The 20,971-nt window shown below is 40.4% G+C and overlaps 1 protein-coding gene across 2 annotated transcripts in view; it reads left to right on the top strand.

The window, feature by feature from the left end:
* Positions 1 to 20,601, top strand: part of Armc1 (armadillo repeat containing 1) — a 33,739-nt gene extending 13,138 nt beyond the window's left edge. The window contains exons 3-7 of one of the 2 annotated variants that reach the window (XM_048358756.1): positions 2,988 to 3,079; positions 10,814 to 11,003; positions 14,230 to 14,346; positions 17,220 to 17,294; positions 18,396 to 20,601. In XM_048358756.1, coding sequence (XP_048214713.1) covers positions 2,988 to 3,079; positions 10,814 to 11,003; positions 14,230 to 14,346; positions 17,220 to 17,294; positions 18,396 to 18,587 — 666 coding nt within the window. In that variant the 3' untranslated portion in view covers positions 18,588 to 20,601. The remainder of the gene's footprint in view (positions 1 to 2,987; positions 3,080 to 10,813; positions 11,004 to 14,229; positions 14,347 to 17,219; positions 17,295 to 18,395) is intronic. The other variant, XM_048358757.1, reaches the window with a different exon arrangement.
* Positions 20,602 to 20,971: the final 370 nt, after the last annotated feature.

Below are 20,971 nucleotides of genomic sequence, written 5' to 3'. Positions count from 1 at the left end.
TAGGTCTTACTATATAGCTCAGGTTAGCCTTGAATTTGCAGATGAAGGCCAGGAAAGCCTCCCTACGTTTGGGCTTCTTACTTCAACCTTGTGACTGCTAGGATTGCAGATACCTGCCACCATCCATCGCTATGCCAGGTAATTTTTTTTTTTTTTTTTTGCCAGTATTGGGGCTTGAACTCAGTGCCTTTTGCTCTTGGGTTGCGGTCACCACTTGAGCCATGCCTCCACTTCAGCTTTTTGCTAATTAATTGAAGATCAGAGTCTAGTCGTTTGTCCATTCAGGCTGGCTGGATTTCATCTACTCACCTTCTGGGTAGATTATAACCTGGTAATTTCTAATCAGATGCCAGACATTGAAAATTTTATTGTTTGGGGTTTTAATTTTTTTCTGTTGTTTCTGTAAAGATTCTTGTACTTTGGACCAGTTTCACTTTTTAAGACAGCACTGGGTTTTGTTTGGGTAGATCCAAAACAGCCTTTGTATTTCCATAGTGAAGATGAACTTCTTCTGAGGATTTTCCCTGATACCTTCCGTGTTCTTAGGTCTTTGCCTTTGTACTTCTGGTTGATGGCATTCCAACTGCTCTGGCCATTCCCATGTTGTCCTTAGCACATGACAGTTATGCAGTGTGGTATATTATATTACATAGTGATATTTTCCTCCATGCATATACTTTGAGAATAGTCATCCCCTCTGTAAATACTTTTTATCTTCCTTTTGTCTCCTTTATAAAAACAACTTTGTAACTTTTTTTCTTCCAATACTGGGCTTAGGCTTTAGACTATATTTGCTAGGTAGGTGCTCTTCAACTAGCCTTTTTTTGCACTGATTATATTCAAAAGAGTCTGATTTTATGCCCAGGCTGGAACTTTTCTTTTTGGTCTGTGTTGGCCTCAAGCCCGTGATTCCTCAATCTCTGCCTCTTATGTAGCTAGGGATACAGGCGTGAGCTACTGATCCCAGCTTGCAGTGTTTTGTTTTGTTTTTTAAATGGGTTTTGTTACTATCGTTTCATACAGGCATACAATAAATATCCTTTGATCCTTTTCTAGCCCCCCTCCTGATTTCCTTGCTTTCAGGTAGTTTTATATCCTGGCCATGTGACCAGAATGTTCAGATCCTTCCCCTGTGTTATTCTGCAAGTTTTAGCCATGCCACCTTCACTCAGGAATACCCCTAGGCTCCATTGAGGTGCAGTCTGTGAACTGCCTCCAGTGCAGGAAGAGAGGAGGAACTGTAGGACTCACCTCATCTTCTCTCTCCTCTCAAGGATTATAGTCTGTGTTTCCTCATGACCTGAGTCTGAAAACATATATTTAATAAATATTGTCCTGCCTGCTAGTTTTTTTTATGTAGCCAGAGCAGTTTCCAAAGCAGGTAAATCTTTATTGGGATGAAGTTAAAGTCATAGCAGAAGTAAGCACAGAAAGCGAAGGGTTTGTGACTTCATATGTATTCAGTTTGTGATTTCATAGTTGGCAACTTTTAATAAAAACCATGCAGTTTGAAATTGTTTATTTGTTTTGTTTTTGTTGCCAGTCCTGGGGCATGGACTCAGGGCCTGAGCACTGTCCCTGGCTTCTTTTTGCTCAAGGCTAGCACTCTACCTCTTGAGCCACAGCGCCACTTCTGGCTTTTTTTCTATATATGTGGTGCTGAGGAATCGAACCCAGGGCTTCATGTATATGAGGCGGGCACTTTACCACTAGGCCATATTCCCAGCCCCTGCAGTTTGAAATTGAAAGGCAAAGAATCTGTGGAAATCAGAAAGGTGAGTGGACTAAGATTACGAGTTTGGATAATGTAGACAACAGAGATACTCCTTCGAAAGTCAAGTACTAAAGTGTTCAGCAAATAACTGCATAGAAGGTCTATAGATGATGAAAATGTTCAGATGTAAAAGAAAGCAGCTAAATAAGATCCCTAAAGAAGCAACACATTAGGGATTTGTACAAATGTACTTCAGAAAAGTTAAACTCATAAAATAGAAAATTTGCAAGCATTAGTTTTTCTTTGTTTAATTAAAGATACATTGGAAAGGTGAATTGTAGTAAAACTAGAATCACTTCATTTCATAAAAGTATTGGGTGGTGTTGGGAATATGGCCTAGTGGTAACATTTCATAAAAGTATTGGGTGGTGTTGGGAATATGGCCTAGTGGTAAAGTGCTCGCCTCATATACATGAAGCCCTGGGTTCGATTCCTCATATATAGAAACAGCCGGAAGTGTCACTATGGCTCAAGTGGCAGAGTGCTAACCTTGAGCAAAAAGAAGCCAGGGACAGAGCTCAGGCCCTGAGTTCAAGCCTCAGGACTGGCAAAACAAAACAAAACAAAAAGTATTGTGTGTTTTGATCCCCTCTGTAATTTCATTAGTGTTTAATTTTTAGTCAGGCAGTGGCTCTTGAAACAACTCAATTCAAAACAATTCAGTTGAGATTAATAAATGGAATATACTTCTTGATATCCCTGTAAAGATCAAGTGATTAAAAATAAACCAGAACAGCCTAGCTTTGACATGGTAGGTAAGATAAAGACTTTACTTTCAAAGAACAAACTTAGTAACTGTAGCTTGAAAGGATTTTTTCTCCTCTTAGATACTGTTTTAATGATCACATTTAAAGAACCGCTGGGAAACACTTAAAACTAGTTGATTCAAAAACAGAAGCCTTAATCAGTCCAGACACAGTTACTCAGGAGGCTCAGATCTAAGGATCATGGTTAGAATCCAACCCAGGCAGGAAAGTTTATGAGACTGTTACCTACAATTAAGCACCAAAAGCTAGAAGTGAAGTTGTGGCTCAAGTGATAGTACCAGCCTTGAGATTTGAAAAGCTAAGGGATAGAGCCCAGGACCTGAGTTCAAGCCCCAATGTCAGGCCCTTCCAGCCCACCCACCCCCAGCCTTATATTTTCTTTCTCTTGCAGTAAATCAGTAGTGGTTTTATTTATGTGAATTAACCTATTTATGCTTTTGTTGTAGGCTCTTCGATACTTGGCAGAGTGTCGTGCAAACAGAGAAAAGATGAAAGGAGAACTGGGTATGATGTTAAGCTTGCAAAATGTTATACAGAAGTAAGTACAACATAGAGTGTTCCCTAATGCAGTGCATTTTGTTAAGAGTAAATGAGGGGCTGGGGATATAGCCTAGTGGCAAGAGTGCCTGCCTCGGATACACGAGGCCCCAGGTTCGATTCCCCAGCACCACATATACAGAAAACGGCCAGAAGCGGCGCTGTGGCTCAAGTTGGCGGAGTGCTAGCCTTGAGCGGGAAGAAGCCAGGGACAGTGCTCAGGCCCTGAGTCCAAGGCCCAGGACTGGCCAAAAAAAAAAAAAAAAGAGTAAATGGATTGATAACATAGCTTACCGAAATTTAGTTTTCTTAGTTTTTATTTAATTTTCAAGTGGGTTTTGAAGATTTAATTCTAGTAAAGAATATCATGTCCATACCATGAGGTAGCTTACAACACAATATTGAACATACTGATCCAAACCTAACATTGTATATTCTTGATATTTACAAGCCAAGACATAGTTTTATTAATCTTCTGAACCAGCAACAAACCCCAGCACCAAAAAAAGAAAAGAAAACCAAGTTTTCAGGAAACCTTGTAATGCGGTTCATGAAAACCTTACCATCTCACCAAAAGTGATCCCAGCTCCTGAGTAAAAAGGATTACAGGCATGAGCCTCTGGCACCTGGCTCAAAAGGAACTTTCAGTTGCCTTGCTTCATCAAAAGATCAAGATTCTTTTGCGTGAACTGAATCATGTATGTAATGCATCATCTGCAGTAATTCTGCAATTCATTCAATGTGATTAGTCACCTGTGTAGCAAATCAACTATCCATCTTGCAAAACTTCACGTAATGTAGAGCTCCTGCTCTGGCTCTTCCTTGCTGAGCAAATCTGCCATCTTGTGCTTCACTGATGCAGAGTGCCTGCCACACAGCAGCGCATCTCTCCACTGGGTTTAAGGCTCACGGAAGTGGGGGCTTATTTACACTGGGAAACGTGGGGCTGTCGCCAGGGGACTTTGCCCTGCTTGGTTTCCCTTTCCCTTCTGAGACATGTCAAGTTGGATGCCGTTTTTTGTTTTTTGTTTATCTACTTGTCTGTCACTCCTTTGCTTCTCTTTGCTCTTCAGTTGTCCTGCCATATCTTTTCAGAATATGGTCTCTCCCAAGTTTTCGGACTTTTCTCATTCACTATGTCAAAATTGTGGATGCTTTTGTTTTTGGGTCTGTCATGGTGGTTGAACTGAGGGCTTGAGCTCTTTTGCTCAAGGCTAGTGCTGTACTACTTTGAGCCACAGTACTACTTCCAGTTTTCTGGTGGTTAATTGGAAATGAGAGTCACAGACTTTTTTGCCTGGGCCAGCTTTGAAGGGGGATCCTTAAATCTTAGGCTCCTGAGTAGCTAGGATTATAGACGTGAGCCACTGGTGTCCAGCTGGATGCTTTTTTAAAAAAAAAAGTTATTTAAAAATCACTTTCAGACTTTCATCTTTTTTCTTAGTTACATATTATGAAAAACAAAAATACAGAAATTTGAAGTTTCATTTCAGAAACCTGGATTGTATTTACCTTACTTTTTTTTACACATAGTTTTCAGAAACATGTTTTTGAAGTTTTATCAGTTTTCAAATCCAAAGCACAATAATATAATTCAGATTGATTTTAAATGACCCTTAGAGCCCGAATTAAATTGGTAAATGCCAGCTAGGCATTGGTGGGTTGCTTAGCTATTGAGATCCAGAGGATTGAGGTTTAAAGCCATCCCAGGCAGAAAGTCTGTGAGGATCCATCTCAAAAGAAAAACCAGCCAAAATCAGAGGTGGAGCCATGGTTCAAGTGGTTGTGTGTCTGGAGTTTGAACCCATGTCATTATATACCTTTCACCTCTGAGCTATATGCTTTCAAACTCTAGTATAGAAGAGATTCTTGTAAAAAACAAATTTTTTTTTTTTTTTTTTTTGGTGTGTATGCTGGTCCTGGCGCTTGAACTCAGGGCCTGGGTGCTGGTCCCTGAGTTTTTGTACTCAAGGCCAGTGCTCTACCCCCCTTGAGCCACTTCTGGTGGTGAATTGGAGAGTCTCACATACTCTTTGAGCTGGCTTTGAATTATAATCCTCTGAATAGCAAAGATTATAAGTGTGAGCCACTGACACCCAGCTTAGTGTCTTTAAAAAATGTGTTCTTGAGTTGCCACTGTCTAATACAACTTCATTATATTCTTTTCTAAGAAAAATCTCATAATTTAAAGAATGACATGACTTAGCTCTTTAGGACGTTTCTAGGTAGAAGTGAACTTAAATCCTCCAGATATGATGTTCATACCCCTTTTATTATAACTGTGTCATCTATAGGTATGTACAAATAGTTTTTATATGCAGTTAGAAAAGATCAATTCCATTACCTCCAATAAACGTCAATTTTTAAAATCATTTGTAAAGACATGCACACCTTAGACTTTTTGTAATTATGACTAATCTTTTAGAGATAAAAAGCCAGTGTTTAAAATGTAATTCCAGAAAAACGTAGTTGTGTCTAGAACAGATAAGCAGGTACAAGGAACTCACCAGCTATACCAGACAAAGAGCAAACAGATAGATGAAATACTGCCCTTTCCTCCCGGATACCTTCCATAACCCATATCGAAATATCTCACACAAATAACAAAAACAGCATTCCCGTCAGTAGAAGGAGCTGTTGGCTGTGAGGTGTTTTGTTTTGTTTTCTTGTTATCTAATCCTCCCTCTGGATCTTGAGTATGAAAGTCTTGAACGTGGTTCCACATAGTCACTGTAGTTCCAGAAGGACACTCTTCACTCGCCTTTGCAGTGCCATTCCGGTGTGGCCCATCGCTGGGAAGGCTGAGGTTTTCCGTTTCCTCCTGGGCACCAAGTCCTTTAGGAGCCAAGTGGCTGCGGCTTAGCCGGGACACCAGGACCCTGCCGACCCTGCCGACCCTGCTCCTGCCGTCGAGCTGCTGGTGTTCGTGGGGCCTGTGCGCGCGCACACGGCTGCCCCTCTGCGACTCGAGCCACATCGCCAGTGGGCCTTCGGCTGTGTCTTCTGCTTGGTGCAGGGCACCGGGGCCACCGGGAAGGGGTCCCGGCCGCCCCGTGGAGCGGTGGTGGGGGTGGGGGGGGGGAGGGGGGCCTCTCCCGGCCTTGCGCTGGCGCCCAGCGCGCCGCAGCCTAGCAAGGCCCTTGGCAGCCCGAGCTGGGGGCACCGGGTGGGGACGGGGCCCGGCTGGCTGACGGCGTGGCTAGCAGCGGGAGGGCGCCCAGGGCCGGCCTTGGGGAGCCCCCCGGGGCCCCCAGGACGGCCTCGCCCGGGTGCTGCCGGGCGCCAGGCGCGCGCGCGAGCTGTTGCTGGACCTGGAGCAGTTGTGCGTGGCCATGCGCGAACCCCCGGAGGAGGGGCTGGCGGCCGGGACTGGGGCCGCGGGGCCGTGGAAACCGCGGGTGACCCCCGGGTCCCTGCCTTCTCCCAGCCGAGCCCCGGATGCCTACCCCAGAGCTCACCATGTTCCCAAGAGAGGAATGACAGGCTTTCGCGGCTGCCGGTGTCGCGCTTGGGCCCGCTCGGGCCCTGCCCCTGGGCTCTCGAGACAAGGCGGCTCGGCCCCTTTAAACCACCGCGCCCCTTCCCGTTTCCCGAGGCTCAGGGACTCGCCTGCCTGCCCCAGCTCCGGTGTGGCTGGGATGACAGGTGCGAGCCGCCGTCTGGGCGCCTGACCTTCAGAGTTAAAAGCCCTTAAAAATGGACGGTAGACTGTGGGAAAGTGACACGAGCGTGAAACTGGAATGTTTGAATGTGTTAGTGGAATTATTCATGTAACTGGTTTTACTAGTCTCAGTAGGCACAGCAAGTGTGACTATAGTTTGTTGTATATTGTGTGGGTGTGTGTGTTCAAGTCTTAGGGCTTTGAACACGAGGGCCGGGGTGCTGTTGGTGAGCTTTTTTGCTTAAGGCTAGGGCTCTATCCCAGCTCCACTTTCAGCTTTTTGGTGATTAATTGGAGATAAGAGTTTCAAGGACTTCCCTGCTTAGGCTAGCTTTGAATTGATCCGTAGATCTCAGCCCTGTGAGTAGCTAGGCTCCAGGTCTTTCCTGTCTATTCTTAACTTTCTTAGTAAAATAGTATGAGCAACCTCTGCAGAGGTACATCCATCCAGTCACAACCGCGCATGTGCCCGCCCGCCCTCTTTGCAAATTGTTATGTGGGTAAATGGCTGCTTCTTTCCTCACTCTGTTGCTCCTCTTATGGGAATCTCAATAGAATTAAGCCCCAAAGCTATATTTTTACATACTGAATTGAGCTCCCTGAAGTATCCAGAATGATTCTAGTTAAGTACTACTTTTGGAAATTTGAGAAAATAGTCAAATAGGTTTTGTTGTTTTTGACGGCCCTAGGGATTGAACCTAGAGCCTTGTGAATGCCATACAAGTGTTCTTCCAGTGAGCAGTACCCTCAGCCTGAGAATTTTTGTTTTCTTTGCCATTCCGTTCTTTCTCTTCCCACCAAAAAACCTAAATTCCCTTTGCACAGAGATTCTTTTCAGAAAGGGTGATAGAGAAATGGTTACTCATAAGCATAAGACTGATTAATCAGAAAAGGAGAAGCTAGCTTAAGGAAACTGGTAACATAAGCACCCTTCGCCCCTTTTTTCATAAACTGTTTGGTCCAGTATGACAGCAATGAGTCACATGTGGCCGTTTAAGTGAATTACAATTAGATTGAAAGCTTCATGTTTGAAATCTTAGTACAAAAAAAAAAAATCAGTTATCTCGGTCACACTCGCTCTTTTCTTAAACATTTAGTAGTCCTGTGGCTAGAGCCAAGATTTCCACTATCAGAAAGTTCTGATGGGCAGTGCTTTTCTGAAACTTTCGAGTATTTTATGGCATGAATTTTTAAAAACAGATTTTAGTGTCAAATGGAGATATGGTTATTTCTTAACCACTTAGAATTGGTAAAGTAATACTATTACCAGCAGTTTCAACTTTATTAGGTTTTTCAAACAGAGGATAGTATCTCTGCCTTGCAGCTCTCCTGTAATTTGCAATTAAAAGACAACTTTTTTTTTTTTTTTTTGCCAGTCCTGGGGCTTTGAACTCAGGGCTAAGGATTGAATCTAGGGCCTTATGAATACTAGGCAAACATTTCTACCACTTAGCTACATCTTTCCAAATCAACTTTAAGAACAATTTAAACTATCTGTAGTGAAGTTGATAAACGATCATTTGGGTGTGAACAAAAATCTCACTGAGGGGCTGGGAATATGGCCTAGTGGCAAGAGTGCTTGCCTCGTATACATGAAGACCTGGATTCGATTCCTCGGCACCACATATATAGAAAACGGCCCGGAGTGGCACTGTGGCTCAAGTGGTAGAGTGTTGTGAGCAAAAAGAAGCCAGGGACAGTGCTCAGGCCCTGAGTCCAAGGCCCAGGACTGACGACAAAAAAAACTCAATAAACTCACTGCATTAAAAAGAAATTACTTTCTTTTTTTTTTTTGGCCAGTCCTGGGCCTTGGACTCAGGGCCTGAGCACTGTCCCTGGCTTCTTCCCGCTCAAGGCTAGCACTCTGCCACTTGAGTCACAGCGCTGCTTCTGGCCGTTTTCTGTATATGTGGTGCTGGGGAATCGAACCTAGGGCCTCGTGTATCCGAGGCAGGCACTCTTGCCACTAGGCCATATCCCCAGTCCTACTTTCTTTTTTTTATTTATAGGAAAATTTACATCTGATTCATAAATGAACTACTGGTTCAACAAAAAGCATATAAAAGGAGGGTCTGACTTGATGCTGGAAGACTTGCCTAGAGTACACAAGGTCCTGGATTTAATCCCCAGTGCTGCCATTAATCATCAGTCAATAAACGTGACAAAAACAAAACATTTACAAAGTCTTGAAATAGCATGTTGTAGGAAAAAATATGTGAGGCTCATTAGCTGCCTCTTGTGTTATGTGGTGGGATGATAAAAACATTGAAAAACTATTGATGGTGGAAAAGGGAAGTTGACGTACTATTTTCCTTTTTCTTTTTTGGTGCCAGTCCTGGGGGCTTGAACTCAGGACCTGGATGCTGTTCCTGAGCCTTCTTTTGCTCAAGGTTAGCATTCTACCACGTGAACCACAGATTCACTTCTGACTTTTTGGTGCTTTGAACTTTGTGCCCAGCCTAGTTTCTAATTGCAGTGCTCATTGTAATCCTCAGATCTCAGCCTCCTGAGTAGCTAGGCTCTATTTTTCATTTCCTTTTTCTCTCTTATATTCATAAGTGCCCTAGCCTTCATTCTCATACCCCTTAATATCTGGGTTAATAATTAAAATATCTGAGCACCATGGTGACTTTTTCAATAAACTGTAAAATAACTGTCATAGAGAGATGTGAAAACATTTTAAAAAATCATCTTTCTGATAGCTTCCTACAACCTAGGACTAAAATCCTCTAGAGTAATTTACTTGTGTGATTAACAACAGCCCTGCACATCAATCACCTTGTATCTTCATTCCATGGGATTTGACATATGCATTCATTCAGTAAATGAACAGTTTGCAAAAATTTTTGTTAGGTTCTGTGAAAGTTTCAAAGAGAATATATTACATTCTTAAGGCACTTATACACCTGTGGAAGAATTAGAAAATTAAAATCACTAAGATCTCACTACATAGTACAGACATAGTAGAGGGAGGAGTAATGAAGGGAAGGCTTTGTAGAAAAAAATGGTGGTCAAGCAAAGACTTTAAGGGTAGATGTTAAGAGTTAGCATACAGTCTGGTTGAGGCAATTCTGGCTGAGGAAAGGTATGAAAAAGGTTTAAGTGTGAGAAATATTCCAGAAAAGAGAACAAAGAAAAATACATAAAAATTCAGCATTTTCCTAGAAGATAGCCAAGTGTTATTGTCTATTAACCTGGAGAATTACAGTATAAAAAAATAAACAAATCTGATGCGTTCAGACCGGTGGATGGTTTTTTAAGGCCTTATTATTAGAAGGTTTAGACTTAATCATATATAGGCAAAATAAGGATTTTCTTGCAGGTGTGTGCATTTACTGCTTAGTTAATGAAACTGATTAAGAATCATTAGATCTGTTCTGTTTTAGTATAATCACTCACTGCTTGTGGCTGTATTAAAATTCAATAAAATTGGATTTCGTTAGTTGCACTAGCCACATTTCAAGTGCTTAGTAGTGAGCAACAATGCAGTTGTAAAATTTATCACTGCAGAAGGATCTGTTGGAATCAGCAGTAGATGTTACAACATGCTGTGTAGGAGGACTTAAAGTTTAAGAATGCAAATGTTTTGTTTGTGGTTTGTGCTATAGATGCTTTTATGAGATAGGTAAAAAATTAAGAAATAAAATTAGTTTGAATGTACTAAGAAATCTCTTTCTTAAAATAGCTGATAATATGTGGTCTTATTGGTTTTCTTCTTTTGAATTTTTAGCTAATGTGTTTAGTGGGAGTCAGGCAACCTCCATATGGAGAGTTAAGCATTAGTAATAATCCAGTGACATGCCATAAGCTGATCCTATCAGTTGATTCCCTGTTGTGATCTTGATTAAATGTGCCTTTGTACCACTATAGTGATGGGTTTTGAATCTCAAGGGAACATATGTTTAAAGAGAAATTAGAAGACTGGTATAGACTGGATGCTCTTTTTGTGTCATTATTCCAAGATTTGATATTTTGAAAAGGGTATCAAAACAAAGGAAACAATGCTCCTCAAAATTGATAAATAAAATGACAGAATTAGTAGAAGTGACTAATTTCTAACTTTGTCTTTTCAAGGACTACAACTCCAGGAGAAACAAAGCTCCTGGCCTCTGAAATCTATGACATTCTTCAGTCCTCCAACATGGCAGATGGTGATAGTTTTAATGAAATGAATTCTCGTCGAAGGAAAGCTCAGTTTTTTCTGGGAACTACAAACAAACGTGCCAAAACAGTGGTTTTACATATAGATGGTCTTGATGATACGGTAAGACTGATAAACATGAGATTCATGAGATAGGAATGAGAAATCCTAGCACCTAAACCATTTTTCCCCCAGTATCATTTTCCAATAGTCTTTAGAAAAAGTCCCGGTTTGAGTATTTTATTTTATTATTATTATTATTATTTTGCCAGTCTTGGGGCTTGAACTCAGGGTCTGGGCACTGGTCCTTTAGCTCACGGTCCCTAGCTCATGGCTAGCACTCTGCTACTTGAGCTGCAGTGTCACTTATGACCTTTTCTGTTTATGTGCTACTGAGGACTTGAACCCAGGACTTCATGCATGCTAGGCAAGCACTCTACCACTAAGCCTATCAGTATTTTATACTGATAAAGAAGGTTACTTTGTGCTTAAGGGTTCATTTAATTAGGTGACATTTTGTAATTTTTTTTTTTTTTTGCCAGTCCTGGGCCTTGGACTCAGGGCCTGAGCACCGTCCCTGGCTTCTTTTTGCTCAAGGCTAGCACGCTACCACTTGAGCCACAGCGCCACTTCTGGCTTTTTCTGTATATGTGGAACTGAGGAATTGAACCCAGGCTTCATGTATACGAGGCAAGCACTCTACCACTAGGCCATATTCCCAGCCAATACCATTTTCTTAATAGAAGTAAATAGAGTATCAGTAAATGTGGTAAAGGGTCAAATAATGCTGGCAGTTAACTGATGTTTATGGATTACCCTACCCCAAAACAGAACGATAGTCTTTCTTTTACGTGTTCAAAGAATGTTTCCCAGTTTAATCCTTATTATGAGCTGTAAAATAAATTTTAATCAATTTAAAAGGTACTAGAGATCATTATGTATAGCAAAGTAAGCCAGCTTCAGAAAGACTTTTCTCTCACATATAGAATCTTAAACAAAAAAAAAAAAAATGGAAAAAAGGGCAGAGATGTGTGAGCATGGCCTGCTTGACAGACTATATTTCATATAGTATGAGTACTTAAATTTGTTTCTGCTATTATTGTTCATGTGTTATAGACCCCCAACAGTGTTAATTACTTTTACTTTATACATTCTATCTCCTTTTAAAATATAAAAGTATTTTTTTATCTACCCACATATTTGCCATTTCTTTATGTTGACCTGGATTTTCATTGAATGTTCCTTCTGCCTGAAGGACTTCTTTTAACATATGATAGTATATACACTTGTATCTCTGTTGGTGATATAGATTCTTTTTTAAAGTTGAGATCGAACTCAGTCACCATTTTACTTATTCTTGCAGTGCTGAAGAATTGAACCCAGAAACTTACACGTGCTAGGCACACACTGTCACTGACTTTGAGTTATACTCCCAAGTCCAATTCACCTTTTTGGGTCAATGCTGTTTGATGTTAGGGCCTTCAGCTTACTCGGCAGGCCCTCTGTCACTGGACACATGTCCCTGTAACCACTGATTGTTTTGGGGTTTTTTTTGAGTGTATATGTGCCAGTAGAAACTCAGAGGCTGAGTATTGTAGCTTGCTCAAGTCAATCACTGGATCCACAGCTCTACTTCCAGCCTTTTGGTAGTTAATTGGAGATAAGAGTCTTAGGGACTTTCCTTCCCCTGGCCAGCTTTGTACCTCTAGAAGAAGGAGCAGAACGTTTATCAATTTTGTTATCTTTTCAACAATAAAGTTCTTGATATATTTTTTATTTTTTCCCAGTCCCAGAGCTTGGACTTAGGACCTGAGCATTGTCCCTGGCTTTTTGCTCAAGGTTAGCACTCTGCCACTTGAGTCATAGCACCACTTCTGGCCATTTTCTGTATATGTGGTGCTGGGGAATCGAACCCAGGGCTTCATGTATACGAGGCGAGCGCTCTTGCCTCTAAGCTGTATTCCCAGCCCTATTTGTTTGTTTTGATGTAGGGCCTCAACTGTATAGCCCAGACTGGCCTGCGTTTGTTCCTGATTTGCTCTCTCTGTTCTTTTTTTTTTTTTTGCTTTGGTACTTTGGCTTGAAAAAGTCTTACACTCTGGCTTGGCTTTTTTGATCAAACCTGGAGCTCTACCACTTAAGTAATCACATTTACTTCAGAGATAAACTTTTGATATCTGTTTCTGTTTTTCTGCTTTTCATGTTCTATCTGCCTCTTCCAATTCCAGCCTTTTCCTCACTTTGAGTTTAGTTTGCTTTATTTTCTTCTTTCATAGAATGTAAAGTTAGGTTTTTTAGTGTAATTTGCTTCATTTTCACAAAGGTTATTGATTTGAGATTTCCTCTGAGTCCAACCCCCGTGACCAGCAAAAACAAAACAAACATCTCACTTTTTTTTTCTTATTAATACTGTGCTTTAATCTATTGCTCCACTGTCTTCTGCTTTTGTTTTGTTTATCCTCAGAATTCTGCTCCAGAACTTCTCAAGGTCTCAGGTTTTACATTTAAGTTCATGAGCTGGGCACTGGTGGCTCATGCCTGGTGATCCTTGCTACTCTGGAGGCTGAGATCTGAGGATTGTGGTTCAAAGCCAGCCGGACTAGCAATGTTTGTGAGACTTTTATCTCCAATTAAACACTAGAAAGCTGGAAGTGAAGCTGGGCTCAAGTGGTAGAGCACTATCCTTGAGCAAAAAGGGTTCAGGGGCAGCACCTAGGCTCTGACTGACAAAATAAGTAAATAAATGGATAAATAAATAAAAGTTGAAGTCTTTGATCTACCTTGAAATGATGTCAGTGTACAGGAGAGACGGGTGCAATTTCAGTCTTCTGCAAATGGATATCTTAGATTACTTTCTAACATACACACACTGAACATCAGTCAGCAGAAAACTTGGCAGGCACTGTCTCCATATCTCCAGAACAAGTTTCTCTCTTATGGCCTTCTCCTTTTTGCAGCGTTCATCTTTCATCCTCTCTCCCTTGAGCTGTAATTGCCATAGCCTCTGAATTCTCAGTTCACGGAGACTACTGGGTTCTGCTTGGTTTTTGTGGTACTCATACTTGCAATGCCATGACAAGGTACTTGATAAAAGCAGATTAAGAGAGGAGTGCGTATGGTAACATGCTGTTATGGGTTTGTAGCTTAAGAGCAACAGGCTATGTTACGTGAGTGTGTAATAGGTTCTGCTATCAAGATTTGTGTCAGTATATGTTCTTAGGACAATGAAGTTGACAGAAAATGCATTCTCAAAACATTATCTCTCTCCTGAAATAACACAGTTACAATAATTAATTCCCTTTGGCTTACTGTCTATTATTTTGCCTATTCTTTGCTTTTACTTTTTCAGTCTCGGAGAAATCTATGTGAAGAGGCTTTGTTAAAAATTAAAGGTGTCATCAGCTTTACTTTTCAAATGGCTGTTCAAAGATGTGTGGTGCGAATCCGTTCAGATTTGAAAGCAGAGGTTAGTATTTTATATTAATTGAATACAAATTTTTTTGACAGGGTGTTGTGTAAAAAGGGTACAGTTACATAGTAGGGCAGTGTGTACATTCCTTGTGATATCTTATGCCCTGTTTTTCTTTCCCTTCTCTAGGTCAGGTAGACATATATACAATACATAATGTATCAAAAACATATACAGTATCCACGTGGCCAAGCCCAAGAAAATTCGCCTAGGGCTTTAAATGTAATGTCGATATTAGACAATATGTCGACAATAGTCTTATGAACGTATATACATAGCTTTTGAGCTATTGTATTCCACTGAGAGGTCAATTTTTGACCTTTATATGTTGAGTAATTGTTTGGTTTTAGTTACATACTGTTGGGTGGCTGCCCCAATCCTGTGGGAAATACCATTTGACAAGCAGTTTTTGGTTTCACAGACCTGGTCTCTACTGTCTCTCCGTCTCCCTTTCTAACAGTCATATATCAGGGAGATCATGCCCCTTTGTTTTCTGTGTTCTAGGCTTGTCTCGCTCAACATTATTTGTTCGAGTTCTGACCATTTCCCCGCGAATAACAATATTTCACCATTCCTAATTGCTATGTAGTATTCCATTATGTTTAGGTACCATATTTTTTGGATCCATTCATCTGTGGAGGGGCATCTGGGTTGTTTCCATATTTTGGCTATTGTGAATTGTGCCGCGATAAACATGGAAGTACAAATGTCTTTCTGATATCTTGGGACATGCTGTTTAGGATAGATGCCTAGGAGTGGTATGGCTAGGGCATAGGGTAGGTCTATGTTGAGCTTTTTGAGGAACCTCCATACTGTTCTCCAAAGTGGTTGTACTAATTTGTACTCCCACCAACAATGGAGAAGGGTTCCTCTTTCCCCGCCCCCCTTCAGCATTTGTTGTTGCCTGAGTTCAGAGTATAGGCCATTCTAACTGGAGTGAGGTGGTATCTCAGGGTTGTTTTTATTTGCATTTCCTTTACTACCAGGGATGTTGAACATTTCCTCACGTTTCTTTGCCATTTTTATTTCTTCTCTTGTGAAGTCTCTCTTTAGCTCCTTTGCCCATTTCCTAATTGGTTTATTGGGCTTGGAGGGGCTTAGTTTTTTGAGTTCTCTGTAGATGACAGATATTAGGCCTTTGTCTGTTGCTGTGCTGATAAAGATCCTTTCCCATATGGTTGGCTGTCTTTCTGTTTTGGTGGCTATGTCCTTAGCTGTGCAGAAACTTTTTAATTTGTAGTAGTCCCATTTGTCGAGTCTCTCCCCTATTTGTTGTGCCCCTGGGACTATATTCAGGAAGTTCCTTCCCATGCCTATAAGTTCTAGCGTCTTTCCTACTCTGTCCCTCAGTAGTTTCAAGGATTCAGGTCTGATATTGAGGTCCTTGATCCATTTTGAGTTGATCTTGGTGTATGGTGATAGGCTTGGGTCTACTTTGAGTTTTCTGCATATGGCTGCCCAATTTTCCCAGCACCAGTAGTTGAAGAGGCTATGTTTATTCCATTGTATGTCTTTAGCTCCTTTGTTGAATATCAGCTGACTGTAAGAGTGCGGTTTTACTTCTGGATCTTCAATTCTAATCCATTGGTCTTCCGATCTGTTTTTATACCAATACCAGGCTGTTTTTGTTATGATGGCCCTGTAGTAGAGCTTGAAGTCTGGTATTGTGATACCTCCTGCACTGCTTTTTTTGCCTAGAGCTGCTTTGGCTATTCTAGGTCTTTTGCTGTTCCATATGGATTGGTTTCTCTATTTCAGTAAAGAATGTGGCTGGGATTTTGATAGGGATTGCATTGAATTTGTATAACAATTTGGGCAATATGGCCATTTTCACTATATTGATTCTGCCTACCCATGAGCATGGGAGGTCTTTCCATCTCCTTGTGTCTTCTTTGATTTCCCTTATTAGATTTTTATAGTTTTCATTAAATAGGTCTGTCACGTCCTTGGTTAAGTTGATCCCTAGGTACTTTATTCTTTTTTTGGCTACTGTAAATGGAATTGTTTCCATAATTTCCTTTTCTGTTTGTCTATTGCTGGTGTACAGAAAAGCTGCTGACTTTTGTGGATTGATTTTGTATCCTGCTACTTTGCCAAAATGGTTTATTAGTTGTAGGAGTTTGGGGACTGAGTTTTTTGGGTCCTTCAGATATAAGATCATGTCGTCTGCGAATAGGGATAACTTGATTTCGTCCTTGCCGATGTGGATCCCTTTGATGTCCTCCTCTTGCCTTACTGCTATGGCTAGGGATTCCAGCACTATGTTGAAAAGAAGTGGGGAGAGTGGGCATCCTTGTCTTGTTCCTGATTTTAGGGGGAATGATTTAAGTTTCTCTCCATTTAATATGATATTAGCAGTTGGTCTGTTGTATATGGCTTTTATTGTGGGTTTGTGTTTTTTTTTGCCAGTCCTGGGCCTTGAACTCAGGGCCTGAGCACTGTCCCTGGCTCAAGGCTAGCACTCTGCCACTTGAGTCACAGTGCCACTTCTGGCGGTTTTCTGTATATGTGGTGCTGGGGAATTGAACCCAGGGCCTCATGTATACAAGGCAAGCACTCTTGCCACTAGGCCATATCCCCAGCCCCGGCTTTTATTGTTTTGAGGAATGTTCCATCTATTCCCGTTCTCTCCAGAGCTTTTAATAAGTTGTTGTATTTTAATGAGATGATGTATTTTGTCAAAGGCTTTTTGGGCATCGACTGAAATAACAATGTGATTCTTGATTTTATTTCTGTTTATGTGGTGAATTAGGTTGATTGATTTATGGATGTTGAACCATGGAGGTTAGTATTTTCAATGGCTGAATATACTTTGGAGGTTCTAGCAAACAAGTCCGTGTTCAAAATTGTTATTTTTTATCCTGGCCCAGGCTTTGGCATCGGCAATAGCATCAACCAAGGTCATGAAAGCTCAGCAAGTTGTGAAAAGTGAAAGTGGGGAAGAGGTAAGAGTGTTTATTTTCTTTATATCTAATTCAGATCTTTTAATATTTTCTGTGACTAACAGATTTCTAGCATTTTTCAACCAGTAGTTGCTAACAATATCAGAATGTAGTGGTATTCTTCGTTAATAGTTAACTGTTTAGTAACACAGAGAGAAATTTTGTGGAGTTCAACCTGTTCTTGTGAAGAAAACTCTTATCACAGTGGCGATGCCTTACTATTTTATGAAATTCAGAAAATAAAGATGCCGGACAAATAAATGTGGAGGAAATCTTGCCTATTGCTGCTCTTTAACTGCAGCTTTACAGGAAAAAGGGTCTGTGCTCATTGGTTCTCCAAATAGGAACGGGTCTGCAGGACACAGAGTGACCTGAGAATGAATGTTTTAGTTGTCTTTACAAAGATGTTTGTGAAGCTCATTTGCTCCTAGAATCTCAGTAGAATGGCGTCTGTACCCTCATTTGTAGTTCTTCCTTTTTGTGTTTACATAGAAGGCAGGGTAAATATGGGCAAAGTGCTTCATTTGCATGTATGAAAATAGAATAGTGTAACCTGTTACAATTATTTACAAGCAAGGAAGAATAATGAATAATACAGAGGAGGTAAATTTCATCAAAGTACATTATATACGTGTGTGGAAATATTGCAGTAAAACCCCTTTGTTCAGCTAACACATGCTAATAACACATGCTAATAGGAAAAAGCTGGACACTGGTAGCTCACACCTGTAATCTTAGCCACTCAGGAGGCTGAGATCTGAAGATCATGGTTCACAACCAGCCTGGGCAAGAAAGTCCATAAGACTTAACTCCAGTTAATCACAGAACAAGCCGGTAGTGCTGTGGCTCAGCTGTTAGAGTACTAACTTTGAGCAAAAAGGAGCTCGGGGAGATTGGCCAAGCCCAGGGTTCGAGCGCCAGAACTGGCCAAAAACAAAACAAAATAAAAGGAAAAACAATTAAAAACTTAGAAAGCACAGAGCATTTGCGAATAAAGATGGCAATTAGAAGGTGCAGTAAAGTGACGTTTAATTTATGGGTGTGTGTGTGTGTGAGTATCACTTTAAGTTGATTTTATAATAGCTCCTCACATCTCTGTATCAGATGCTGGTCCCATTCCAAGATACTCCTGTGGAAGTAGAAGAGAACACAGAGCTGCCGGACTACCTGCCTGAGGATGAGAGTCCCTCAAAGGAGCAGGACAAAGCAGTATCCCGAGTTGGCTCACACCCAGAGGGTGGAGCTAGCTGGCTAAGCACAGCTGCAAACTTTTTATCCAGATCATTTTACTGGTGACTTCTACTTCTGTTTGGGGCTCAAGGACTGTCTGAACCAACAAGGGTCCAGTTTTCCATTGTTGTGGTGAACTGTCAAGTGCAATTTGCAATAAGTTATCATGAAAAGTTTTTAGATTACATAATTGCGTATGCTGCATTTTACATTTTTTCCCACTGAGTGGTAAAAAGAAAAAGTCAGAGGCTGCAGGTGAAATTTGTTTATGAAGGTGTATTGGTTTTGTTTTCCTTTGTTTAATTGCCTCACATTTAAAAAAGAAAAACATGGGTCCACTGTTAAAACCAAACCTGTATGTGCAGCTTTATATTTTATTTTACATGGAGCACGTAATTAGGAAGACTTATTTTTCTCCTCAAGCCTCAGGATCTTTCTGAAGAGAAGTTTTATCGAGCTGTGCATGAATTACTGAACATTTTTCTCTTGTTTTTCTTCATGAATGGTCCATGCTTTGGTATTCTTTACTGAAAGTTGAAAACATTTCTTGCCCCTTTTTCCCCCATGCCTGTCCATCTGTGCCTTTTTTATTTTGCCAACCATGTTTATAGAAAGGACATTACTGATGGCATTTTGAAAATTGAAATATGTTTGAACGTAACAGTCCCTTAAAAATACAAGTCTACAAAAAAAATCTTCGCAATCTTATTCTAATTTTAATGAGGTTAACAAAGAAACAGTTAAAAAGGAGGAAACATGTAGTAGCAAAGTGCTTTTGGAACTGTTTGAATGTGACCAAATGTGGTTCTAGTTGACTTTTGTTCACTTAGGTTTGTATCAGCTCTTGAGAGTGAAGTACACCATGTCATTCTAAGTGCTCTCTTGACCTTTGTGATTACACACTAGGTCCTGCTAAAAGAAAACAATAGAAGCAAAGAACTGACAGACTTGAACAAAGAAAACAAAAATTAAATGCCTATAAAGCCATAGTGCCACTCTTGGTAGAGTCTGACTTTAAAATGCGAATTGCCTGGCAGCAGCCAATTCAATAAGTGGTTCTCTACATTGCCTTTTGTGATTTTATTATGAAAATGCTGCAGTTGTACTGAATGAAAAAACAGACCCAAATTATTGCTTATGAGGAAATCAGCATTGGTCATTTAATCTTGTTTCTCATGTCAAATCAGAAAATGACTTCAGTGAAGGTAAGAAACAGAACTCTCTCTGTCTCTCCACACACACACACGCACACACACACACCACACACACCACACCACATCACACACATCGGGTATTTTTCCTGATAGGGCAGAGCAAATCACATGTATTTTGTTATAAGTTATAAAATATTTTACAGCTAAGATTTTTTTTGGAAGCTTGGCTAAATCCAGATATGTTTTCATGTTAAAAAACTAATAGGGAAAAATTGAAACTCATTTTCATTACCATGTACAGCTGCTATTTTACTACTTGGAAATGTGAAGTGGAAATTGGACCCTGGAGGGTTTCTTTGCTTCTCTTTTAGAGAAAATTTAAAGCATCCAGTGTTACTGGAGAAAAGTAATTGTAAAATATTATCATCAGTTAGGATCTTGAGTTCACTAACATTTGATCTTCTGAAGGGAGAAGTATTGAAGGTCTCAAGAACAATATTTTTTTCATGTGTCTGGTCTCTAATTGAAGCGATACGCACAAACAAAATATAAGGTTTCAGGGCACATACTGCTTTAAATACATACTACTACTTGCTGCCAGACCAGATGTATTGGAAAAACAAAACAAAACCAAACCACCTCCTTTCTATAACCATTAAAGTGATGTTTACTTTCTGTTTTAACAAGTGTTTATTTTATCTTGCCACACATCTGCTTTTTTTTTTTAAACTAACCTTTTGGTAGCAATGGTTCAGTACAAGTAGGTATTTCAGCTTGATGTTTATGTGTTCTGATCCTAAGTGTTCTTTTTTCCAGGTCTTATAGAGCAGTTAAGGCAACTATAATGGCATTTTTTGAAATATATTGTAAAATAAAAGGTAACATAATTAAAAGCTGAATGGATATTCATTCTTGTGGTATCTACATTATTGGTCACTTTTAATTTTTTTTTTTTCTTGCAATGCTGAGAATCCAACCCAGGGACTCAAGAATATTTGGCAAGTTGTTTAGCACTGAGCCTCCAGTACAGTCATTACTCTTATTTTTGTGAGTTGTTTTTTTTTTAATTAGAGTCTTGCTATATATGTGGCCCAAGTTGAATTGTAACTCCCTCTGTAGCCCTTGTTTGCCTCAATCTCATAATCCTCTTTGTCTCAGGTCTCCCTACTGCTGGGGTTTCAGGTCTGTGCCATTGTGCCTGCCTGACTCTTAAGCTTGTATTCGCACATACTGTCCAGTCTATCAGCTCCTTGCACTGAATACCACCTTCCATGCATCTTTTATCCTCCTTTCCTA

Source organism: Perognathus longimembris, chromosome 12, assembly GCF_023159225.1.
Source record: "Perognathus longimembris pacificus isolate PPM17 chromosome 12, ASM2315922v1, whole genome shotgun sequence".
NCBI classification, from domain to species: domain Eukaryota; kingdom Metazoa; phylum Chordata; class Mammalia; order Rodentia; family Heteromyidae; genus Perognathus; species Perognathus longimembris.
Note: the sequence above shows the minus strand (reverse complement) of the source record. Positions and strands in the feature narration are given on the sequence as shown.